The sequence below is a fragment of the Cetorhinus maximus genome, chromosome 1, assembly GCF_964194155.1.
Source record: "Cetorhinus maximus chromosome 1, sCetMax3.hap1.1, whole genome shotgun sequence".
Classification (NCBI taxonomy): Eukaryota; Metazoa; Chordata; class Chondrichthyes; order Lamniformes; family Cetorhinidae; genus Cetorhinus; species Cetorhinus maximus.
The window spans coordinates 249,156,066-249,177,600 of NC_135879.1; the positions used below are offsets into that span (position 1 = coordinate 249,156,066).

Consider the following 21,535-nt stretch of genomic DNA (forward strand, 5'->3'; position numbering starts at 1 on the left):
GTTTGTTGCATCTGCCTAGCCTCTGACCTGCTCTTGTAACCATAGTATTTATATGGCTAGTCCAGTTCAGTTTCTGGTCAATGGTAACTCCCAGGATGTTGACAGTGGGGGATTCAGTGATGGTAATGCCATTGAACATCAAGGGATGATGGTTGGATTCTCTCTTGTTGGAGATGGTCATCGCCTGACACTTGGGTGGCGTGAATGTTACTTGCCACTTGTCAACCCAAGTCTAGATATTGTCCAGGTCTTGCTGCATTTGGACATGGACTGCTTCAGTATCTGAGGAGTCGTGAATGGTGTTGAACATTGTGCAATCATCAACGAACATCCTCACTTCTGACCTTATGATGGAAGGAAGGTCATTGACGAAGCAGCTGAAGATGGTTGGGCCGAGGACACTACCCTGAGGAACTCCTGCAGAGATGTCCTGGAGTTGAGATGACTGACCTCCAACAAACACAACCATATCCTTTGTGCTAGGTATGACTCCAATCAGTGGAAAGTTTTCCCCCTGATTCCTATTGACTCCAGTTTTGCTAGGGCTCCTTGATGCCACACTCGGTCAAACACTACCTTGATGTCAAGGGCAGTCACTCTCACCTCACCTCGGGCGTTCAGCTCTTTTGTCCATGTTTTAACCAAGGCTGTAATGAGGTCAGGAGCTGAGTGGCCCTGGCAGAACCCAAACTGGGCATCAGTGAGCAGGCTATTGATAAGCCAGATCCATTTACCAGATCTTTTCCCATTCATTTAACCTATCTGTATCCCTTTGTAACCTCCTTATATTCTCTTCACAACTACTTTCCTGGCTATCTTTGTATCATCAGCAAATTTAGCAGGCATCCATTCAGTCCCTTCGTCCAAACCATTTATTTGAACGTAAAAAGTTGAGGCCTCAGTATTGATCCCTGTGGCACGCCAGTCGTTGGATTGATAAAGCATGGGATTCCATCCAACCCAATGTACATCTGTTAGCTCTTTGGTAGAGCTGGCCAATTAATCCCACTCTCCTGCCCATGCCCTGTGGCCCTGTAGATTGTTCCCTTTCAATTATTTATCCTATTCATGTAAGCCATTTCAGTCTGCCACTATCATACTCTAATCCTTACACATCTCTGCGATTTACTCTTGACTATCTCTCTCACTGTGTAGAGGCCGATAAAATACCCCCAGTAGCATGATCATACAATTTTTGCTTCTCGACTCTAAGCAAATGGATACTGTCCTTGACCCCTCAAGGACAACCTCTCTTATTTCCAGCACTACAATGTCTTCACTAATCAGTGCTGATACCCCACCTCACTTTTTCCTTTCTCTATTTTCTCAAAACATTTAATCTGTAAATATTAAACACCAATCTTCGCCAATGTCACCCTTGTTATGACCACTAGATCATATTTCCACAACTCATGAACCTTATCCCTTACATTTTGGGCAGGATTTCCCAGCCCTGCCTGCTGGTGGGATTTACTGATGCCACTAAAGTCAATGGTTTGTGTTTACAGACAGGCATTATATTTTTTTACAAAATAAAAACAGAATTACCTGGAAAAACTCAGCAAGTCTGGCAGCATCGGCGGAGAAGAAATCAGTCAACGTTTCGAGCCCTCATGGCCCTTCAGCAGAACTGAAGCATAGTTTCAACAAAGGCCCTTTGTTGAAACTATGCTTCAGTTCTGCTGAAGGGCCATGAGGGCTCGAAACGTTGACTGATTTCTTCTCCGCCGATGCTGCCAGACTTGCTGAGTTTTTCCAGGTAATTCTGTTTTTATTTTGTTTTGGATTTCCAGCATCCGCAGTAGCTTTTAGCTTTTTGTTTTTATCATTATATTTTTTTATCCATTCATAGGTGTCACTGGCTACCAGCATTTACTGCCCATCCTTAATTTCCCTTGTTTAAAGGGCATTTAAGAGTCAACCACATTGCTGTGGGTCTGGAGCCACATGTAAGCCAGACCAGACAAGGACAGTAGATTCCCTTCCTTAAAGGGCATTACTGAACCAGATGTTTTTTTTTACAACAATTGTGGTCATCATCAGACTTTGAATTCTGGATTTTTATTGAATTAAATTTCACCATTGGTTGTGGTGAGATTCGAATCCAGGTCCCCAGAGCATTACCCTGGGTCTCTGGCATACTAGTTCAATGGCAATACCACACCACCTCCTCCCATAAACTTATCATTGTAATCATTGTAGTTCTTCATCTGCTCCTATCTAAAATGAAACTACTTCCTTCTCCAGTACTATCCAACCCTTTCACTCCTTTATGCACCTTGTTCCTCTTTTCTACTTCTATATGTTGGTGCCCACCCCTGCCAATTTGGTTTAAACCCTCACCAAACACACTAGTGAACCTCACTGTGAGGACATTGGTCCCAATCCTTTTGAGGTGATATCAGCCTCTTTTGAATACGTGCCTCCTGCCCCAGAAATGGTCCCAATGCCCCAAGAATCTGAAATGCTCCCTGCTGCAACATGCCTCAAGTCACACATTAATCCTCACTTTCTTCCTATTTTTATTCTTGCCAGTGTTTGCCACTGGGAGTAAACCAGAGATTTCTATCTTCAAGGCCCCACTTTTTAACTTCCTCCCGAGCACCTCAAAATCTGACTATAGGACCTCAGTGCCTGTGCTTTCCATGTGTTTGGTACCGAAATGTACATTAACTCCTGGCTCACTCCTTTTCCACTGCAGAATATTCTGCACCTTCTCCTTGACATCCTTTACCCTGGTATTATAACACAGCCAATGGTAAAGGCTGAGTTGTTCAAATCCTAGAGGGAAACTTGAAACAACTGTCATAACCCAGATTTGCAATTTGTCTGTTTTGAGATGCAGGCTTTCAATTCAGTAGCAATAAGACCACCAAGTCTCAAGAGGTTTTTAATAAAACTAAATTAAACATTTATTAATACAAGAAATATTGTAAACACACATATGTCTACAAAATTACTACTATAGTAACTTCAAAAATCCACTAATTAATCTGACTCTCAGTTACACCCTCGTCAATGCAACAGTAAATCTCGTAGATTTAAACAGACACTTGGCAAAGCACATCCTGGACAGTCACATTCAAAATTAGTTTCTTTCAGCTCTGGGTCTTTGCAGACAGCAGCTTGAGGCTTACAGGCTGGAGGCTTCTCACATTTGTTGGATCTTAAAATGCCTCTACCTTACACACAATTTCCTTTCCCCTTTATACATATCTTTCTCTTTAAATGTAAATTTTCCATTGTATCACTAGGCTTTTAACTTTAATGCTTCTAACAATAACATCCGTTCATCACACCAATTTTATTAGTAAGATGAAAAAAAACACATTGCTTGGCACATAGCTAGGTGTAATATTTCACCTGCAGTCTTGAATGGTTTATTTTGACAAATGCAAATTTACACTTTACTGTCCACCCTCCTTACGTTTACCAAATTAACATCTCAAAACTACTATACATTAAAGCACCCAGACTAGCCGGCTTTAATCCAATTGAGGTACACATAGACACACACATAGACACAGACCTCACTAGAACTCTATTTTAAAAAATAATTTCCAATAACATTAAAGACATTATTATCTCTTCATGACACTGGGGTGTGGGGAGGCAACACACCATGAGGGACTTCACAGTCACAGAAATCCCCTTCTGTCTCCTGATTATGGAATCTCCTATATTGACTGCACTTCTACTCTCTATTGTTTCCTGCTGTGCAGTCCCTTGCCCATCAGTGCCATGGTCTGAAGTGCATTCCTTCAAGGTGTTGCCACTCCAGCAGTCTCTGATGTTGAGTGCCGATTTGTGACTTGCACACTTCCCAAACACTCCAGCACTTCCTGCTTCTTCCTACCTGTTCAGATGGCCACCCATCTACTATGATGAACTCTCATTGCATATGGGATGGACACCTCCTGGAACTATAATCCAGGAAAGTCATGGCCTCCTTGATTTTCCCCAGATCCAGCTGTCCCTCAAGCCCTGAAACTAAGCTTAAACTCAAATAGCTGGAGCTCCTTCCAACACATGTAGTCCCCCAAGACATATGACACATCCTGAATTTTTCACATGGCACAGATATTTCAAACAACGGGACTCAGCTGCCTATCTATTTCCTTTTTTGGAAACTAGCCCGTAGTTGTTAAGCTATTGAATTCAATTTAATCCTCCCGACATCAGCTTCCACTACCTCCTGCTTCCTTTCTTGGACCACTCCTCATTCTTTAGTATTTAAAAACCAGAACAGCAGCTTTTTCTCATGGTGCCAAATTCCCCGAGTTTAGTACTTTGGTGACGCATTCCTCCATGGAATTAGACTCCTTGCTCCATGCAGCTAGATAAGTGCAGCCCTAAAAAACATTCAATACACTCAACAACATCCAAGGCAAAGCAGCCTGCTTGATCAGCATCCCATTCGCTCTCTTAAATATCCCCTCCCCCCACCACCACAGTGTGTAGCATGTCCAAGTTGCACTGCAGCAACTCACCAAGGCTCCTTCAGCAGCACCTTTGGGCAGCATTTTCCCCCTGTCGGGGGGGGTTGTGTGGGTGCAGGCAGATTCCCGATCAGTGCCCTCAGTCGGGGCTGCGCCGCCATTTTCCGCGGGCAGGCCAATTAATGCCCGCCCAGCGTGACGTTCGCCCGGAAGCGCTGTGGGCTCCCTGTGGGGGCGTGGAGGGGGGAGATTCCCTGAGCCGGGAGTGCGCTTCTTCACGCATGTGCGAGAAAGAGCACACGGATCTCCCTGAGGCAAAGTGCTGCCTCAGGGAGCTCAGCTCAGGATTGAAAACTTTATTAAAGGGAGAAAAAATTATTCCTGACATGTCCCCTCGTGTGACACTGTCACATGAGTCGGGACATTGCAATTACTTTTTTTTAAAAAATGTACACACATTTTAAATCCCTCATGAAACCTCCTCCCGCCCGTGGATGAGGTTTCATGTTTTTTCGGAAGGCCTCCTAGTCTCTTCGCCTGCCCACCTAGCCTTACGATTGGATGGGCAGGTCCATTAATTGGGTTAATTAATTTTTTAAAGGCGTTAAGTGGCCGCTGACAGTTCGACGGGCCTGCAGCCAACTTGGCTGTGCGTCTGCCGAACTGAAAATCTAAATGCTGCAGGGTGACATTGGGATGCATGCCCGACGTCAGCCTGCATCATTTTACACATCGGCAAGCAGACCCCGCCCCCACTCACTGACCGGAAGATGCAGCCCTTTGAAACACTCAACCTCTACCGCCTAGGTGGACAAGGGTAGCAGCTGCATGGGAACACCACTTGCAAGTTCGTTCCCAAGTCACACACCATCCTGACTTGGAACTGTATTGTCGTTTCTTCACTGTCACCGGTTCAAAATCCTGGAACTCCCTTCCTGACAGCACCATGGGTGCGTCTACACCAGAGGACTGCTGCAGTTCAGAGCATCACCTTCTGAAGGACTTTTCTTCAGTTTTCTGTCTGAAGACAGGTCTGACTCATGGCACACAACGTCCACCACAGGCAAGACAAGGAGGCAGGTCCTAAATCCACCCCAGCCAGCACAGGAATTGAATCCCATGCTTTTGGCACCAAACAGATTCACACTGGTCGTCAAGCCAACTGAGTCAACCGGCACCCCCCAAGGTGTCTGAGGTCCTGTGGCAATATACACTTTTGCATATATGTTGGAGCTATGGATAGTGATAGTAGAGGCTGCAATTTCTTCCCATTACCTGGCTGACCAGGAATATCACCCAGTCTTACAGCTGCCATTTGACCCGTAACCTGTTTGGTTGTAATGAACTTGGCCATCAAGTCCTGGAATGGTACTTGAGCCCAGAGCATTTGGTTCAGAAGCAGAGAGGCTGCCCACTGCACCACAAGGTCTTCTATAAAGGACATTTAGAGATGGGCAATAAATGCTGACCTTTCCATGATGTCTGCATCACATGATTGTATAAAACAATCACTGCCCAGTTCAATACTGGGCCTGTTAAAGACTCCTATTATCGTTATTCTATAATTCTTAGACATCTCAATCATTCCTTTGCACATCTATTCATGTGTTTCCTTCCCATTATTTGGTGACCAAGTCATGTTAAAGCTGTTTTCCATATTTAAAACCGCTACCACTCTTTTTCTCTTCCTTGAATTTTCCTGTACATACACCATATCTGACTATATGTAATTTCAGCTATCATTCTTTGTGTATTTGCGCACATGCACTTTAAACTTAACTTAGACTTCTTGTAATTTTCTTTGATCCCACTTCATTCTGTATTTTTGAACTCTATCTCTCCCAGCTCCACTGTACATCTTGTTTCTCCTTTTCAACAGTACTTATTGATGCCCAACCTGCTGTCAAATTAAGTTTAGCCCTACATGGCGAAAGTGTTTGTGTTTGTAGAGAGAACTCCCAGCTCCCAGCAATACTGTCATTGCAAGAGAGGAGAATAGGTGCAAGAAGAGAATAGTCTGATGTACACACACAGTAACCTAGAGCTGCACATTCCGAATGAGAAGTGAAACTTTTACTACAAGTCAGACCATCCCCCAGAGCAATAATTGTAAAATGGGAACATATCATGGAGCAGGAACATAGAGAAATGAGTTTGTACCAAGCAAAATTTCTGTTTGGTAACTCAGCTTTGTTCTGTTCTTCCCTTGCTATATTAGTAGAGTTTATTGTGGTGTACCACTCAATATCTCACTCCCATGTTCAGATAGTGTACATCCTATATGGACAGACTAGTGCTAACTGACTCTGGTGTTCACTTTAATTCAATCAAAATTTGCTCCTTTCTGTTTTTCTTTCACAGTCTCCTTTTGCCGAGAGGGTTCCAGGTATCGCACTATGATCCAAATGGGACTCTAGTGACAGAGAAGGAGACTGAACTGGTGAGAAAATTCTTGGAAACTGAGACCAGACTGAAATTCATTGATTTTTAAATGCACTGAATGTGGATATATATTCCTCTTGCCTCTTCCTGCTAGTTCCTCCATCTTATAGATGGCACACACTGCTGCTACTGTGTGTTGGAGGTGGAAGGAGTGACTGTTTGTGGAAGGGGTGACAATCAAGCGGGCTGCTTGTCCTGGATGGTGTCGAGCTTCTTGAGTGTTGTTGGAGCCGCACTCATCCAGGCAAGTGGAGAGTGTTCCATCACATGCCTGACTTGTGCCCTAGAGGTGGTGGACAGACTTGGGAGAGTTAGGAGATGAATGACTCTCCACAGAATTCCCACCCTCTGACCTACTCTTGTAGCCACAGTATTTATATGGCTGGTGCAGTTTAGTTTCTGGTCAGTGGTAGACTCCAGGACGTTGATGGTGGGTCATTAGGTGCATGTTAAGGGAAAATGGATGGATCCACTCTTGTTGGTGATGGTCATTGCCTGGCACACATGTGGTGCGAATGTTTCTTGGCACTTATCATTAACATATCAAATGTTGCATTAATATTAAACATTTCTAGTTTCTGCAGTGACCATGGAGCACAGTCTGGGAGGTGGATGACTGGCCACTTTCAATGAATCTTGACACCCTCTGTTTCATCCTTCTATGGGTCTCTCTCCAGTGTTAGTCAATCTGAAATCCCCAGGCTCTGCTGTCTAAGATACTTTCATTGTTTTTGTTACACAAACTGGTAATGCCATTTATTATATGGAAAAGTTGCCAGTGAGTTCCCATGGGATGTTATTAGTAACATAACATCAGGAACTTTAATGCTCAGATTTAACCATCTTTCTACAGTATCGCTGCTGCTATGAGGGCTCCGTCAGAAAATTCCCCAGATCCCAGGTCTCTGCAAGCATCTGCTCAGGACTCAGGTAAAAAAACCTGACAATCCCTCCTCAGATTGTTACTCAGTTTGGTGAAAACTGGACATAAATATTGAACCTGTAGCCTGTTAGTTCAATTGGTGTAGTTGTTACTCACTGTGCGACTGTACTGGAATGTGTTTATTCAGCAGGGTAAGGATTACTCACTGTGCGACTGTACTGGGATGTGTTTATTCAGCAGGGTAAGGATTACTCACTGTGTAACTGTACTGGGATGTGTTTATTCAGCAGAGTAAGGATTACTCACTGTGTAACTGTATTGGGATGTGTTTATTCAGCAGGGTAAGGGTTACTCACTGTGTGACTGTACTGGGATGTGTTTATTCAGCAGGGTAAGGGTTACTCACTGTGTAACTGTACTGGGATGTGTTTATTCAGCAGGGTAAGGATTACTCACTGTGTAACTATACAGGGATGTGTTTATTCAGCAGGGTAAGGGTTACTCACTGTGTAACTGTACTGGGATGTGTTTATTCAGCAGGGTAAGGGTTACTCACTGTGTAACTGTACTGGGATGTGTTTATTCAGCAGGGTAAGGATTACTCACTGTGTAACTATACTAGGATGTGTTTATTCAGCAGGATAAGGATTACTCACTGTGTAACTGTACTGGGATGTGTTTATTCAGCAGGATAAGGGTTACTCACTGTGTAACTGTACTGGGATGTGTTTATTCAGCAGGGTAAGGGTTACTCACTGTGTGACTGTACTGGGATGTGTTTATTCAGCAGAGTAAGGATTACTCACTGTGTAACTGTACTGGGATGTGTTTATTCAGCAGGGAAAGGGTTACTCACTGTGTAACTGTAATGGGATGTGTTTATTCAGCAGGGTAAGGGTTACTCACTGTGTGACTGTACTGGAATGTGTTTATTGAGCAGGGTAAGGGTTACTCACTGTGTGACTGTACTGGGATGCTTTTATTCAGCAGAGTAAGGATTACTCACTATGTAACTGTACTGGAATGTGTTTATTCAGCAGGGTAAGGGTTACTCACTGGGTAACTGTACTGGAATATCTTTATTCAGCAGAGTAAGAATTACTCACTGTGTAACTGTACTGGGATGTGTTTATTCAGCGGGGTAAGGGTTACTCACTGTGTAACTGTACTGGGATGTGTTTATTCAGCAGGGTAAGGGTTACTCACGGTGTAACTGTACTGGGATGTGTTTATTCAGCAGGGTAAGGATTACTCATTGTGTAACTGTACTGGATGTGTTTATTCAGCAGAGTAAGGATTAGTCACTGTGTAACTGTACAGGATGTGTTTATTCAGCAGAGTAAGGATGACTCACTGTGTTACTGTACTGGGATGTGTTTATTCAGCAGGCTAAGGATTACTCATTGTGTAACTGTACTGGATGTGTTTATTCAGCAGAGTAAGGATTAGTCACTGTGTAACTGTACTGGATGTGTTTATTCAGCAGAGTAAGGATTACTCACTGTGTAACTGTACTGGAATATCTTTAATCAGCAGAGTAAGAATTACTCACTTTGTAACTGTACTGGGATGTGTTTATTCAGCGGGGTAAGGGTTACTCACTGTGTAACTGTACTGGGATGTGTTTATTCAGCAGGGTAAGGGTTACTCACGGTGTAACTGTACTGGGATGTGTTTATTCAGCAGGGTAAGGATTACTCACTGTAACTGTACTGGGATGTGTTTATTCAGCAGGGTAAGGATTACTCACTGCGTAACTGTACTGGGATGTGTTTATTCAGCAGGGTAATGGTTACTCACTGTGTGACTGTACTGGGACGTATTTATTCAGCAGAGTAAGGGTTACTCACTGTATGACTGTACAGGGATGTGTTTGTTCAGCACGGTAAGAGTTACTCACTGTGTAACTGTACTGGGATGTGTTTATTCAGCAGAGTAAGGGTTACTCACTGTGCAACTGTACCGGGATGTGTTTATTCAGCAGGGTAAGGATTACTCATTGTGTAACTGTACTGGATGTGTTTATTCAGCAGAGTAAGGATTAGTCACTGTGTAACTGTACTGGGATGTGTTTATTCAGCAGAGTAAGGATTACTCACTGTGTAACTTTACTGGGATGTGTTTATTCAGCAGGGTAAGGGTTACTCACTGTGTAACTGTACTGGGATGTGTTTATTCAGCAGGTTAAGGGTTACTCACTGTGTGACTGTACTGGAATGTGTTTATTCAGCAGGGTAAGGGTTACTCACTGTGTGACTGTACTGGGATGCGTTTATTCAGAAGAGTAAGGATTACTCACTGTGTAACTGTACTGGGATGTCTTTACTCAGCAGGGTAAGGGTTACTCACTGTGTAACTGTACTGGAATATCTTTATTCAGCAGAGTAAGTATTACTCACTGTGTAACTGTACTGGAATGTGATTATTCAGCAGGGTGAGAGTTACTCACTGTGTAACTGTACTGGGATGTGTTTATTCAGCACGATAAGGATTACTCACGGTGTAACTGTACTGGGATGTGTTTATTCAGCAGGGTGAGAGTTACTCACTTTGTAACTGTACTGGGATGTGTTTATTCAGTAGGGTAAGGATTACTCACTGTGTGACTGTACTGGAATGTGTTTATTCAGCAAGGTAAGGGTTACTCACTGTGTGACTGTACTGGGATGTGTTTATACAGCAGAGTAAGGATTACTCACTGTGTAACTGTACTGGGATGTGTTTATTCAGCAGGGTAAGGGTTACTCACTGTGTAACTGTACTGGGATGTGTTTATTCAGCAGGGTAAGGGTTACTCACTGTGTGACTGTACTGGAATGTGTTTATTCAGCAGGGTAAGGGTTACTCACTGTGTAACTGTACTGGGATGTGTTTATTCAGCAGGGTAATGGTTACTCACTGTGTGGCTGTACTGGGATGTGTTTATTCAGCAGAGTAAGGGTTACTCACTGTATGACTGTACTGGGATGTGTTTATTCAGCAGGGTAAGAGTTACTCACTGTGTAACTGTACTGGGATGTGTTTATTCAGCAGAGTAAGGATTACTCACTGTGTAACTGTACTGGAATGTGTTTATTCAGCAGGGTAAAGATTACTCACTGTGTAACTGTACTGGGATATGTTTATTCATCAGGGTAAGGGTTACTCACTGTGTAACTGTACTGGGATGTGGTTATACAGCAGAGTAAGGATGACTCACTGTGTAACTGTACTGGGATGTGTTTATTCAGCAGGCTAAGGATTACTCATTGTGTAACTGTACTGGATGTGTTTATTCAGCAGAGTAAGAATTAGTCACTGTGTAACTGTACTGGATGTGTTTATTCAGCAGAGTAAGGATGACTCACTGTGTTACTGTACTGGGATGTGTTTATTCAGCAGGCTAAGGATTACTCATTGTGTAACTGTACTGGATGTGTTTATTCAGCAGAGTAAGGATTAGTCACTGTGTAACTGTACTGGATGTGTTTATTCAGCAGAGTAAGGATTACTCACTGTGTAACTGTACTGGAATATCTTTAATCAGCAGAGTAAGAATTACTCACTTTGTAACTGTACTGGGATGTGTTTATTCAGCGGCGTAAGGGTTACTCACTGTGTAACTGTACTGGGATGTGTTTATTCAGCAGGGTAAGGGTTACTCACGGTGTAACTGTACTGGGATGTGTTTATTCAGCAGGGTAAGGATTACTCACTGTAACTGTACTGGGATGTGTTTATTCAGCAGGGTAAGGATTACTCACTGCGTAACTGTACTGGGATGTGTTTATTCAGCAGGGTAATGGTTACTCACTGTGTGACTGTACTGGGACGTGTTTATTCAGCAGAGTAAGGGTTACTCACTGTATGACTGTACAGGGATGTGTTTGTTCAGCAGGGTAAGAGTTACTCACTGTGTAACTGTACTGGGATGTGTTTATTCAGCAGAGTAAGGGTTACTCACTGTGCAACTGTACCGGGATGTGTTTATTCAGCAGGGTAAGGATTACTCATTGTGTAACTGTACTGGATGTGTTTATTCAGCAGAGTAAGGATTAGTCACTGTGTAACTGTACTGGGATGTGTTTATTCAGCAGAGTAAGGATTACTCACTGTGTAACTTTACTGGGATGTGTTTATTCAGCAGGGTAAGGGTTACTCACTGTGTAACTGTACTGGGATGTGTTTATTCAGCAGGTTAAGGGTTACTCACTGTGTGACTGTACTGGAATGTGTTTATTCAGCAGGGTAAGGGTTACTCACTGTGTGACTGTACTGGGATGCGTTTATTCAGAAGAGTAAGGATTACTCACTGTGTAACTGTACTGGGATGTCTTTACTCAGCAGGGTAAGGGTTACTCACTGTGTAACTGTACTGGAATATCTTTATTCAGCAGAGTAAGTATTACTCACTGTGTAACTGTACTGGAATGTGATTATTCAGCAGGGTGAGAGTTACTCACTGTGTAACTGTACTGGGATGTGTTTATTCAGCACGATAAGGATTACTCACGGTGTAACTGTACTGGGATGTGTTTATTCAGCAGGGTGAGAGTTACTCACTTTGTAACTGTACTGGGATGTGTTTATTCAGTAGGGTAAGGATTACTCACTGTGTGACTGTACTGGAATGTGTTTATTCAGCAAGGTAAGGGTTACTCACTGTGTGACTGTACTGGGATGTGTTTATACAGCAGAGTAAGGATTACTCACTGTGTAACTGTACTGGGATGTGTTTATTCAGCAGGGTAAGGGTTACTCACTGTGTAACTGTACTGGGATGTGTTTATTCAGCAGGGTAAGGGTTACTCACTGTGTGACTGTACTGGAATGTGTTTATTCAGCAGGGTAAGGGTTACTCACTGTGTAACTGTACTGGGATGTGTTTATTCAGCAGGGTAATGGTTACTCACTGTGTGGCTGTACTGGGATGTGTTTATTCAGCAGAGTAAGGGTTACTCACTGTATGACTGTACTGGGATGTGTTTATTCAGCAGGGTAAGAGTTACTCACTGTGTAACTGTACTGGGATGTGTTTATTCAGCAGAGTAAGGATTACTCACTGTGTAACTGTACTGGAATGTGTTTATTCAGCAGGGTAAAGATTACTCACTGTGTAACTGTACTGGGATATGTTTATTCATCAGGGTAAGGGTTACTCACTGTGTAACTGTACTGGGATGTGGTTATACAGCAGAGTAAGGATGACTCACTGTGTAACTGTACTGGGATGTGTTTATTCAGCAGGCTAAGGATTACTCATTGTGTAACTGTACTGGATGTGTTTATTCAGCAGAGTAAGAATTAGTCACTGTGTAACTGTACTGGATGTGTTTATTCAGCAGAGTAAGGATTACTCACTGTGTAACTGTACTGGGATGTGTTTATTCAGCAGGATAAGGATTACTCACTGTGTAACTGTACTGGGATGTGTTTATTCAGCAGAGGAAGGATTACTCACTGTGTAACTGTACTGGGATATGTTTATTCAGCAGGGTAAGGGTTACTCACTGTGTAACTGTACTGGGATGTGTTTATTCAGCAGAGTAAGGATGACTCACTGTGTAACTGTACTGGGATATGTTTATTCAGCAGGCTAAGGATAACTCATTGTGTAACTGTACTGGATGTGTTTATTCAGCAGAGTAAGAATTAGTCACTGTGTAACTGTACTGGATGTGTTTATTCAGCAGAGTAAGGATTACTCACTGTGCAACTGTACTGGGATGTGTTTATTCAGCAGGGTTAGGGTTACTCACTGTGTAACTGTACTGGGATGTGTTTATTCTGTAGAGTAAGGGTTACTCACTGTTTAACTGTACTGGGATGTGTTTATTCAGCAGAGTAAGGATTACTCACTGTGTAACTGTACTGGGATGTGATTATTCAGCAGGGTGAGAGTTACTCACTCTGTAACTGTACTGGGATGTGTTTATTCAGCAGGATAAGGATTACTCACTGTGTAACTGTACTGGGATGTTTTTATTCAGCAGGGTGAGAGTTACTCACTTTGTAACTGTACTAGGATGTGTTTATTCAGCAGGGTAAGGATTACTCACAGTGTGACTGTACTGGAATGTGTTTATTCAGCAGGGTAAGGGTTACTCACTGTGTGACTGTACTGGGATGTGTTTATTCAGCAGAGTAAGGATTACTCACTGTCTAACTTTACTGGGATGTGTTTATTCAGCAGGGTAAGGGTTACTCACTGTGTAACTGAACTGGGATGTGTTTATTCAGCAGGGTAAGGGTTACTCACTGTGTGACTGTACTGGAATGTGTTTATTCAGCAGGGTAAGGGTTACTCACTGTGTAACTGTACTGGAATATCTTTATTCAGCAGAGTAAGTACTACTCACTGTGTAACTGTACTGGAATGTGATTATTCAGCAGGGTGAGAGTTACTCACTGTGTAACTGTACTGGGATGTTTTTATTCAGCACGATAAGGATTACTCACTGTGTAACTGTACTGGCATGTGTTTATTCAGCAGGGTGAGAGTTACTCACTGTGTAACTGCACTGGGATGTGTTTATTCAGTAGGGTAAGGATTACTCACTGTGTGACTGTACTGGAATGTGTTTATTCAGCAGGGTAAGGGTTACTCACTGTGTGACTGTACTGGGATGTGTTTATTCGGCAGACTAAGGATTACTCACTGTGTAACTGTACTGGGATGTGTTTATTCAGCAGGGTAAGGGTTACTCACTGTGTAACTGTACTGGGATGTGTTTATTCAGCAAAGGGTTACTCACTGTATGACTGTACAGGGATGTGTTTGTTCAGCAGGGTAAGAGTTACTCACTGTGTAACTGTACTGGGATATGTTTATTCAGCAGGGTAAGGGTTACTCACTGTGTAACTGTACTGGGATGTGTTTATTCAGCAGAGGAAGGATTACTCACTGTGTAACTGTACTGGGATATGTTTATTCAGCAGGGTAAGGGTTACTCACTGTGTAACTGTACTGGGATGTGTTTATTCAGCAGAGTAAGGATGACTCACTGTGTAACTGTACTGGGATGTGTTTATTCAGCAGGCTAAGGATAACTCATTGTGTAACTGTACTGGATGTGTTTATTCAGCAGCGTAAGGATTACTCACTGTGCAACTGTACTGGGATGTGTTTATTCAGCAGGGTTAGGGTTACTCACTGTGTAACTGTACTGGGATTTGTTTATTCAGCAGAGTAAGGGTTACTCACTGTTTAACTGTACTGGGATGTGTTTATTCAGCAGAGTAAGGATTACTCACTGTGTAACTGTACTTGGATGTGATTATTCAGCAGGGTGAGAGTTACTCACTGTGTAACTGTACTGGGATGTGTTTATTCAGCAGGATAAGGATTACTCACTGTGTAACTGTACTGGCATGTTTTTATTCAGCAGGGTGAGAGTTACTCACTTTTTAACTGTACTGGGATGTGTTTATTCAGCAGGGAAAGGATTACTCACTGTGTGACTGTACTGGAATGTGTTTATTCAGCAGAGTAAGGGTTACTCACTGTGTGACTGTACTGGGATGTGTTTATTCAGCAGAGTAAGGATTACTCACTGTGTAACTGTACTGGGATGTGTTTATTTAGCAGGGAAAGCGTTACTCACTGTGTAACTGTAATGGGATGTGTTTATTCAGCCGGGTAAGGGTTACTCACTGTGTGACTGTACTGGAATGTGTTTATTCAGCAGGGTAAGGGTTACTCACTGTGTGACTGTACTGGAATATCTTTATTCAGCAGAGTAAGAATTACTCACTGTGTAACTGTACTGGGATGTGTTTATTCAGCGGGGTAAGGGTTACTCACTGTTTAACTGTACTGGGATGTGTTTATTCAGCAGGGTAAGGGTTACTCACGGTGTAACTGTACTGGGATGTGTTTATTCAGCAGGGTAAGGATTACTCATTGTGTAACTGTACTGGATGTGTTTATTCAGCAGAGTAAGGATTAGTCACTGTGTAACTGTACTGGATGTTTTTATTCAGCAGAGTAAGGATTACTCACTGTGTAACTTTACTGGGATGTGTTTATTCAGCAGGATAAGGATTACTCACTGTGTAACTGTACTGGGATGTGTTTATTCAGCAGGGTGAGAGTTACTCACTGTGTAACTGTACTGGGATGTGTTTATTCAGCAGGGTAAGGATTACTCACTGTGTGACTGTACTGGAATGTGTTTATTCAGCAGGGTAAGGGTTACTCACTGTGTGACTGTACTGGGATGTCTTTATTCAGCAGAGTAAGGATTACTCACTGTGTAACTTTACTGGGATGTGTTTATTCAGAAGGGTAAGGGTTACTCACTGTGTAACTGTACTGGGATGTGTTTATTCAGCAGGGTAAGGGTTACTCACTGTGTGACTGTACTGGAATGTGTTTATTCAGCAGGGTAAGGGTTACTCACTGTGTGACTGTACTGGGATGCGTTTATTCAGAAGAGTAAGGATTACTCACTGTGTAACTGTACTGGGATGTGTTTATTCAGCAGGGTAAGGGTTACTCACTGTGTAACTGTACTGGAATATCTTTATTCAGCAGAGTAAGTATTACTTACTGTGTAACTGTACTGGAATGTGATTATTCAGCAGGGTGAGAGTTACTCACTGTGTAACTGTACTGGGATGTGTTTATTCAGCACGATAAGGATTACTCACGGTGTAACTGTACTGGGATGTGTTTATTCAGCAGGGTGAGAGTTACTCACTTTGTAACTGTACTGGGATGTGTTTATTCAGTAGGGTAAGGATTACTCACTGTGTGACTGTACTGGAATGTGTTTATTCAGCAGGGTAAGGGTTACTCACTGTGTGACTGTACTGGGATGTGTTTATTCAGCTGAGTAAGGATTACTCACTGTGCAACTGTACTGGTATGTGTTTATTCAGCAGGGTAAGGGTTACTCACTGTGTAACTGTACTGGGATGTGTTTATTCAGCAGGGTAAGGGTTACTCACTGTGTGACTGTACTGGAATGTGTTTATTCAGCAGGGTAAGGGTTACTCACTGTGTAACTGTACTGGGATATGTTTATTCAGCAGGGTAATGGTTACTCACTGTGTGGCTGTACTGGGATGTGTTTATTCAGCAGAGTAAGGGTTACTCACTGTATGACTGTACTGGGATGTGTTTATTCAGCAGGGTAAGAGTTACTCACTGTGTAACTGTACTGGGATGTGTTTATTCAGCAGAGTAAGGATTACTCACTGTGTAACTGTACTGGAATGTGTTTATTCAGCAGGGTAAGGATTACTCACTGTGTAACTGTACTGGGATATGTTTCTTCATCAGGGTAAGGGTTACTCACTGTGTAACTGTACTGGGATGTGGTTATACAGCAGAGTAAGGATGACTCACTGTGTAACTGTACTGGGATGTGTTTATTCAGCAGGCTAAGGATTACTCATTGTGTAACTGTACTGGATGTGTTTATTCAGCAGAGTAAGGATTAGTCACTGTGTAACTGTACTGGATGTGTTTATTCAGCAGAGTAAGGATTACTCACTGTGTAACTCTACTGGGATGTGTTTATTCAGCAGGATAAGGATTACTCACTGTGTAACTGTACTGGGATGTGTTTATTCAGCAGGGTGAGAGTTACTCACTATGTAACTGTACTGGGATGTGTTTATTCAGCAGGGTAAGGATTAATCACTGTGTGACTGTACTGGAATGTGTTTATTCAGCAGGGTAAGGGTTAGTCGCTGTGTGACTGTACTGGGATGTGTTTATTCAGCAGAGTAAGGATTACTCACTGTGTAACTTTACTGGGATGTGTTTATTCAGCAGGGTAAGGGTTGCTCACTGTGTAACTGTACTGGGATGTGTTTATTCAGCAGGGTAAGGGTTACTCACTGTGTGACTGTACTGGAATGTGTTTATTCAGCAGGGTAAGGGTTACTCATTGTGTGACTGTACTGGGATGCGTTTATTCAGAAGAGTAAGGATTACTCACTGTGTAACTGTACTGGGATATGTTTATTCAGCAGGGTAAGGGTTACTTACTGTGTAACTGTACTGGAATATCTTTATTCAGCAGAGTAAGTATTATTCACTGTGTAACTGTACTGGAATGTGATTATTCAGCAGGGTGAGAGTTACTCACTGTGTAACTGTACTGGGATGTGTTTATTCAGCAGGATAAGGATTACTCACTGTGTAACTGTACTGGGATGTGTTTATTCAGCAGGGTGAGAGTTACTCACTGTGTAACTTGTACTGGGATGAGTTTATTCAGTAGGGTAAGGATTACTCACTGTGTGACTTTAATGGAATGTGTTTATTCAGCAGGGTAAGGGTTATTCACTGTGTGACTGTACTGGGATGTGTTTATTCAGCAGAGTAAGGATTACTCACTGTGTAACTGTACTGGGATGTGTTTATTCAGCAGGGTAAGGGTTACTCACTGTGTAACTGTACTGGGATGTGTTTATTCAGCAGGGTAAGGGTTACTCACTGTGTGACTGTACTGGAATGTGTTTATTCAGCAGGGTAAGGGTTACTCACTGTGTGACTGTACTGGGATGCGTTTATTCAGCAGAGTAAGGATTACTCACTGTGTAACTGTACTGGGATGTGTTTATTCAGCAGAGTAAGGGTTACTCACTGTGTAACTGTACTGGAATATCTTTATTCAGCAGAGTAAGAATTACTCAATGTGTAACTGTACTGGGATGTGTTTATTCAGCGGGGTAAGGGTTACTCACTGTGTAACTGTACTGGGATGTGTTTATTCAGCAGGGTAAGGGTTACTCACGGTGTAACTGTACTGGGATGTGTTTATTCAGCAGGGTAAGGATTACTCACTGTAACTGTACTGGGATGTGTTTATTCAGCAGTGTAAGGATTACTCACTGTGTAACTGTACTGGGACGTGTTTATTCAGCAGGGTAATGGTTACTCACTGTGTGACTGTACTGGGACGTGTTTATTCAGCAGAGTAAGGGTTACTCACTGTATGACTGTACAGGGATGTGTTTGTTCAGCAGGGTAAGAGTTACTCACTGTGTAACTGTACTGGGATGTGTTTATTCAGCAGAGTAAGGGTTACTCACTGTGTAACTGTACTGGGATGTGTTTATTCAGCAGGGTAATGGTTACTCACTGTGTGACTGTACTGGGATGTGTTTATTCAGCAAAGGGTTACTCACTGTATGACTGTACAAGGATTTCTTTGTTCAGCAGGGTAAGAGTTACTCACTGTGTAACTGTACTGGGATGTGTTTATTCAGCAGAGGAAGGATTACTCACCGTGTAACTGTACTGGGATATGTTTATTCAGCAGGGTAAGGGTTACTCACTGTGTAACTGTACTGGGATGTGTTTATTCAGCAGAGTAAGGATGACTCACTGTGTAACTGTACTGGGATGTGTTTATTCAGCAGGCTAAGAATTACTCATTGTGTAACTGTACTGGATGTGTTTATTCAGCAGAGTAAGGATTAGTCACTGTGTAACTGTACTGGATGTGTTTATTCAGTAGAGTAAGGATTACTCACTGTGTAACTCTACTGGGATGTGTTTATTCAGCAGGATAAGGATTACACACTGTGTAACTGTACTGGGATGTGTTTATTCAGCAGGGTGAGAGTTACTCACTGTGTAACTGTACTGGGATGTGTTTATTCAGCAGGGTAAGGATTACTCACTTTGTGACTGTACTGGAATGTGTTTATTCAGCAGGGTAAGGGTTAGTCACTGTGTGACTGTACTGGGATGTGTTTATTCAGCAGAGTAAGGATGACTCACTGTGTAACTTTACTGGGATGTGTTTATTCAGCAGGGTAAGGGTTACTCACTGTGTAACTGTACTGGGATGTGTTTATTCAGCAGGGTAAGGGTTACTCACTGTGTGACTGTACTGGAATGTGTTTATTCAGCAGGGTAAGGGTTACTCACTGTGTGACTGTACTGGGATGCGTTTATTAAGAAGAGTAAGGATTACTCACTGTGTAACTGTACTGGGATGTGTTTATTCAGCAGGGTAAGGGTTACTTACTGTGTAACTGTACTGGAATATCTTTATTCAGCAGAGTAAGTATTATTCAATGTGTAACTGTACTGGAATGTGATTATTCAGCAGGGTGAGAGTTACTCACTGTGTAACTGTACTGGGATGTGTTTATTCAGCAGATTAAGGATTACTCACTGTGTAACTGTACTGGGATGTGTTTATTCAGCAGGGTGAGAGTTACTCACTGTGTAACTTGTACTGGGATGTGTTTATTCAGTAGGGTAAGGATTACACACTGTGTGACTTTACTGGAATGTGTTTATTCAGCAGGGTAAGGGTTATTCACTGTGTGACTGTACTGGGATGTGTTTATTCAGCAGAGTAAGGATTACTCACTGTGTAACTGTACTGGGATGTGTTTATTCAGCAGGGTAAGGGTTACTCACTGTGTAACTGTACTGGGATGTGTTTATTCAGCAGGGTAAGGGTTACTCACTGTGTGACTGTACTGGAATGTGTTTATTCAGCAGGGTAAGGGTTACTCACTGTGTGACTGTACTGGGATGCGTTTATTCAGCAGAGTAAGGATTACTCACTGTGTAACTGTACTGGGATGTGTTTATTCAGCAGAGTAAGGGTTACTCACTGTGTAACTGTACTGGAATATCTTTATTCAGCAGAGTAAGAATTACTCAATGTGTAACTGTACTGGGATGTGTTTATTCAGCGGGGTAAGTGTTACTCACTGTGTAACTGTACTGGGATGTGTTTATTCAGCAGGGTAAGGGTTACTCACGGTGTAACTGTACTGGGATGTGTTTATTCAGCAGGGTAAGGATTACTCACTGTAACTGTACTGGGATGTGTTTATTCAGCAGGGTAAGGATTACTCACTGTGTAACTGTACTGGGACGTGTTTATTCAGCAGGGTAATGGTTACTCACTGTGTGACTGTACTGGGACGTGTTTATTCAGCAGAGTAAGGGTTACTCACTGGATGACTGTACAGGGATGTGTTTGTTCAGCTGGGTAAGAGTTGCTCACTGTGTAACTGTACTGGGATGTGTTTATTCAGCAGAGTAAGGGTTACTCACTGTGTAACTGTACTGGGATGTGTTTATTCAGCAGGGTAATGGTTACTCACTGTGTGACTGTACTGGGATGTGTTTATTCAGCAAAGGGTTACTCACTGTATGACTGTACAGGGATTTGTTTTTTCAGCAGGGTAAGAGTTACTCACTGTGTAACTGTACTGGGATGTGTTTATTCAGCAGAGGAAGGATTACTCACCGTGTAACTGTACTGGGATATGTTTATTCAGCAGGGTAAGGGTTACTCACTGTGTAACTGTACTGGGATGTGTTTATTCAGCAGAGTAAGGATGACTCACTGTGTAACTGTACTGGGATGTGTTTATTCAGCAGGCTAAGGATAACTCATTGTGTAACTGTACTGGATGTGTTTATTCAGCAGAGTAAGAATTAGTCACTGTGCAACTGTACTGGATGTGTTTATTCAGCAGAGTAAGGATTACTCACTGTGCAACTGTACTGGGATGTGTTTATTCAGCAGGGTTAGGGTTACTCACTGTGTCACTGTACTAGGATGTGTTTATTCAGCAGAGTAAGGGTTACTCACTGTTTAACTGTACTGGGATGTGTTTATTCAGCAGAGTAAGGATTACTCACTGTGTAACTGTACTGGGATGTGATTATTCAGCAGGGTGAGAGTTACTCACTGTGTAACTGTACTGGGATGTGTTTATTCAGCACGATAAGGATTACACACTGTGTAACTGTACTGGGATGTTTTTATTCAGCAGGGTGAGAGTTACTCACTGTGTA

General features: G+C 42.5%; 1 protein-coding gene across 1 annotated transcript in view; it reads left to right on the forward strand.

The window, feature by feature from the left end:
- Positions 1–21,535, forward strand: part of LOC144680358 (disintegrin and metalloproteinase domain-containing protein 12-like) — a 972,827-nt gene that overhangs the window by 518,756 nt on the left and 432,536 nt on the right. The window contains exons 4-5 of the mRNA XM_078541354.1: positions 6,801–6,879; positions 7,735–7,811. Coding sequence (XP_078397480.1) covers positions 6,801–6,879; positions 7,735–7,811 — 156 coding nt within the window. The remainder of the gene's footprint in view (positions 1–6,800; positions 6,880–7,734; positions 7,812–21,535) is intronic.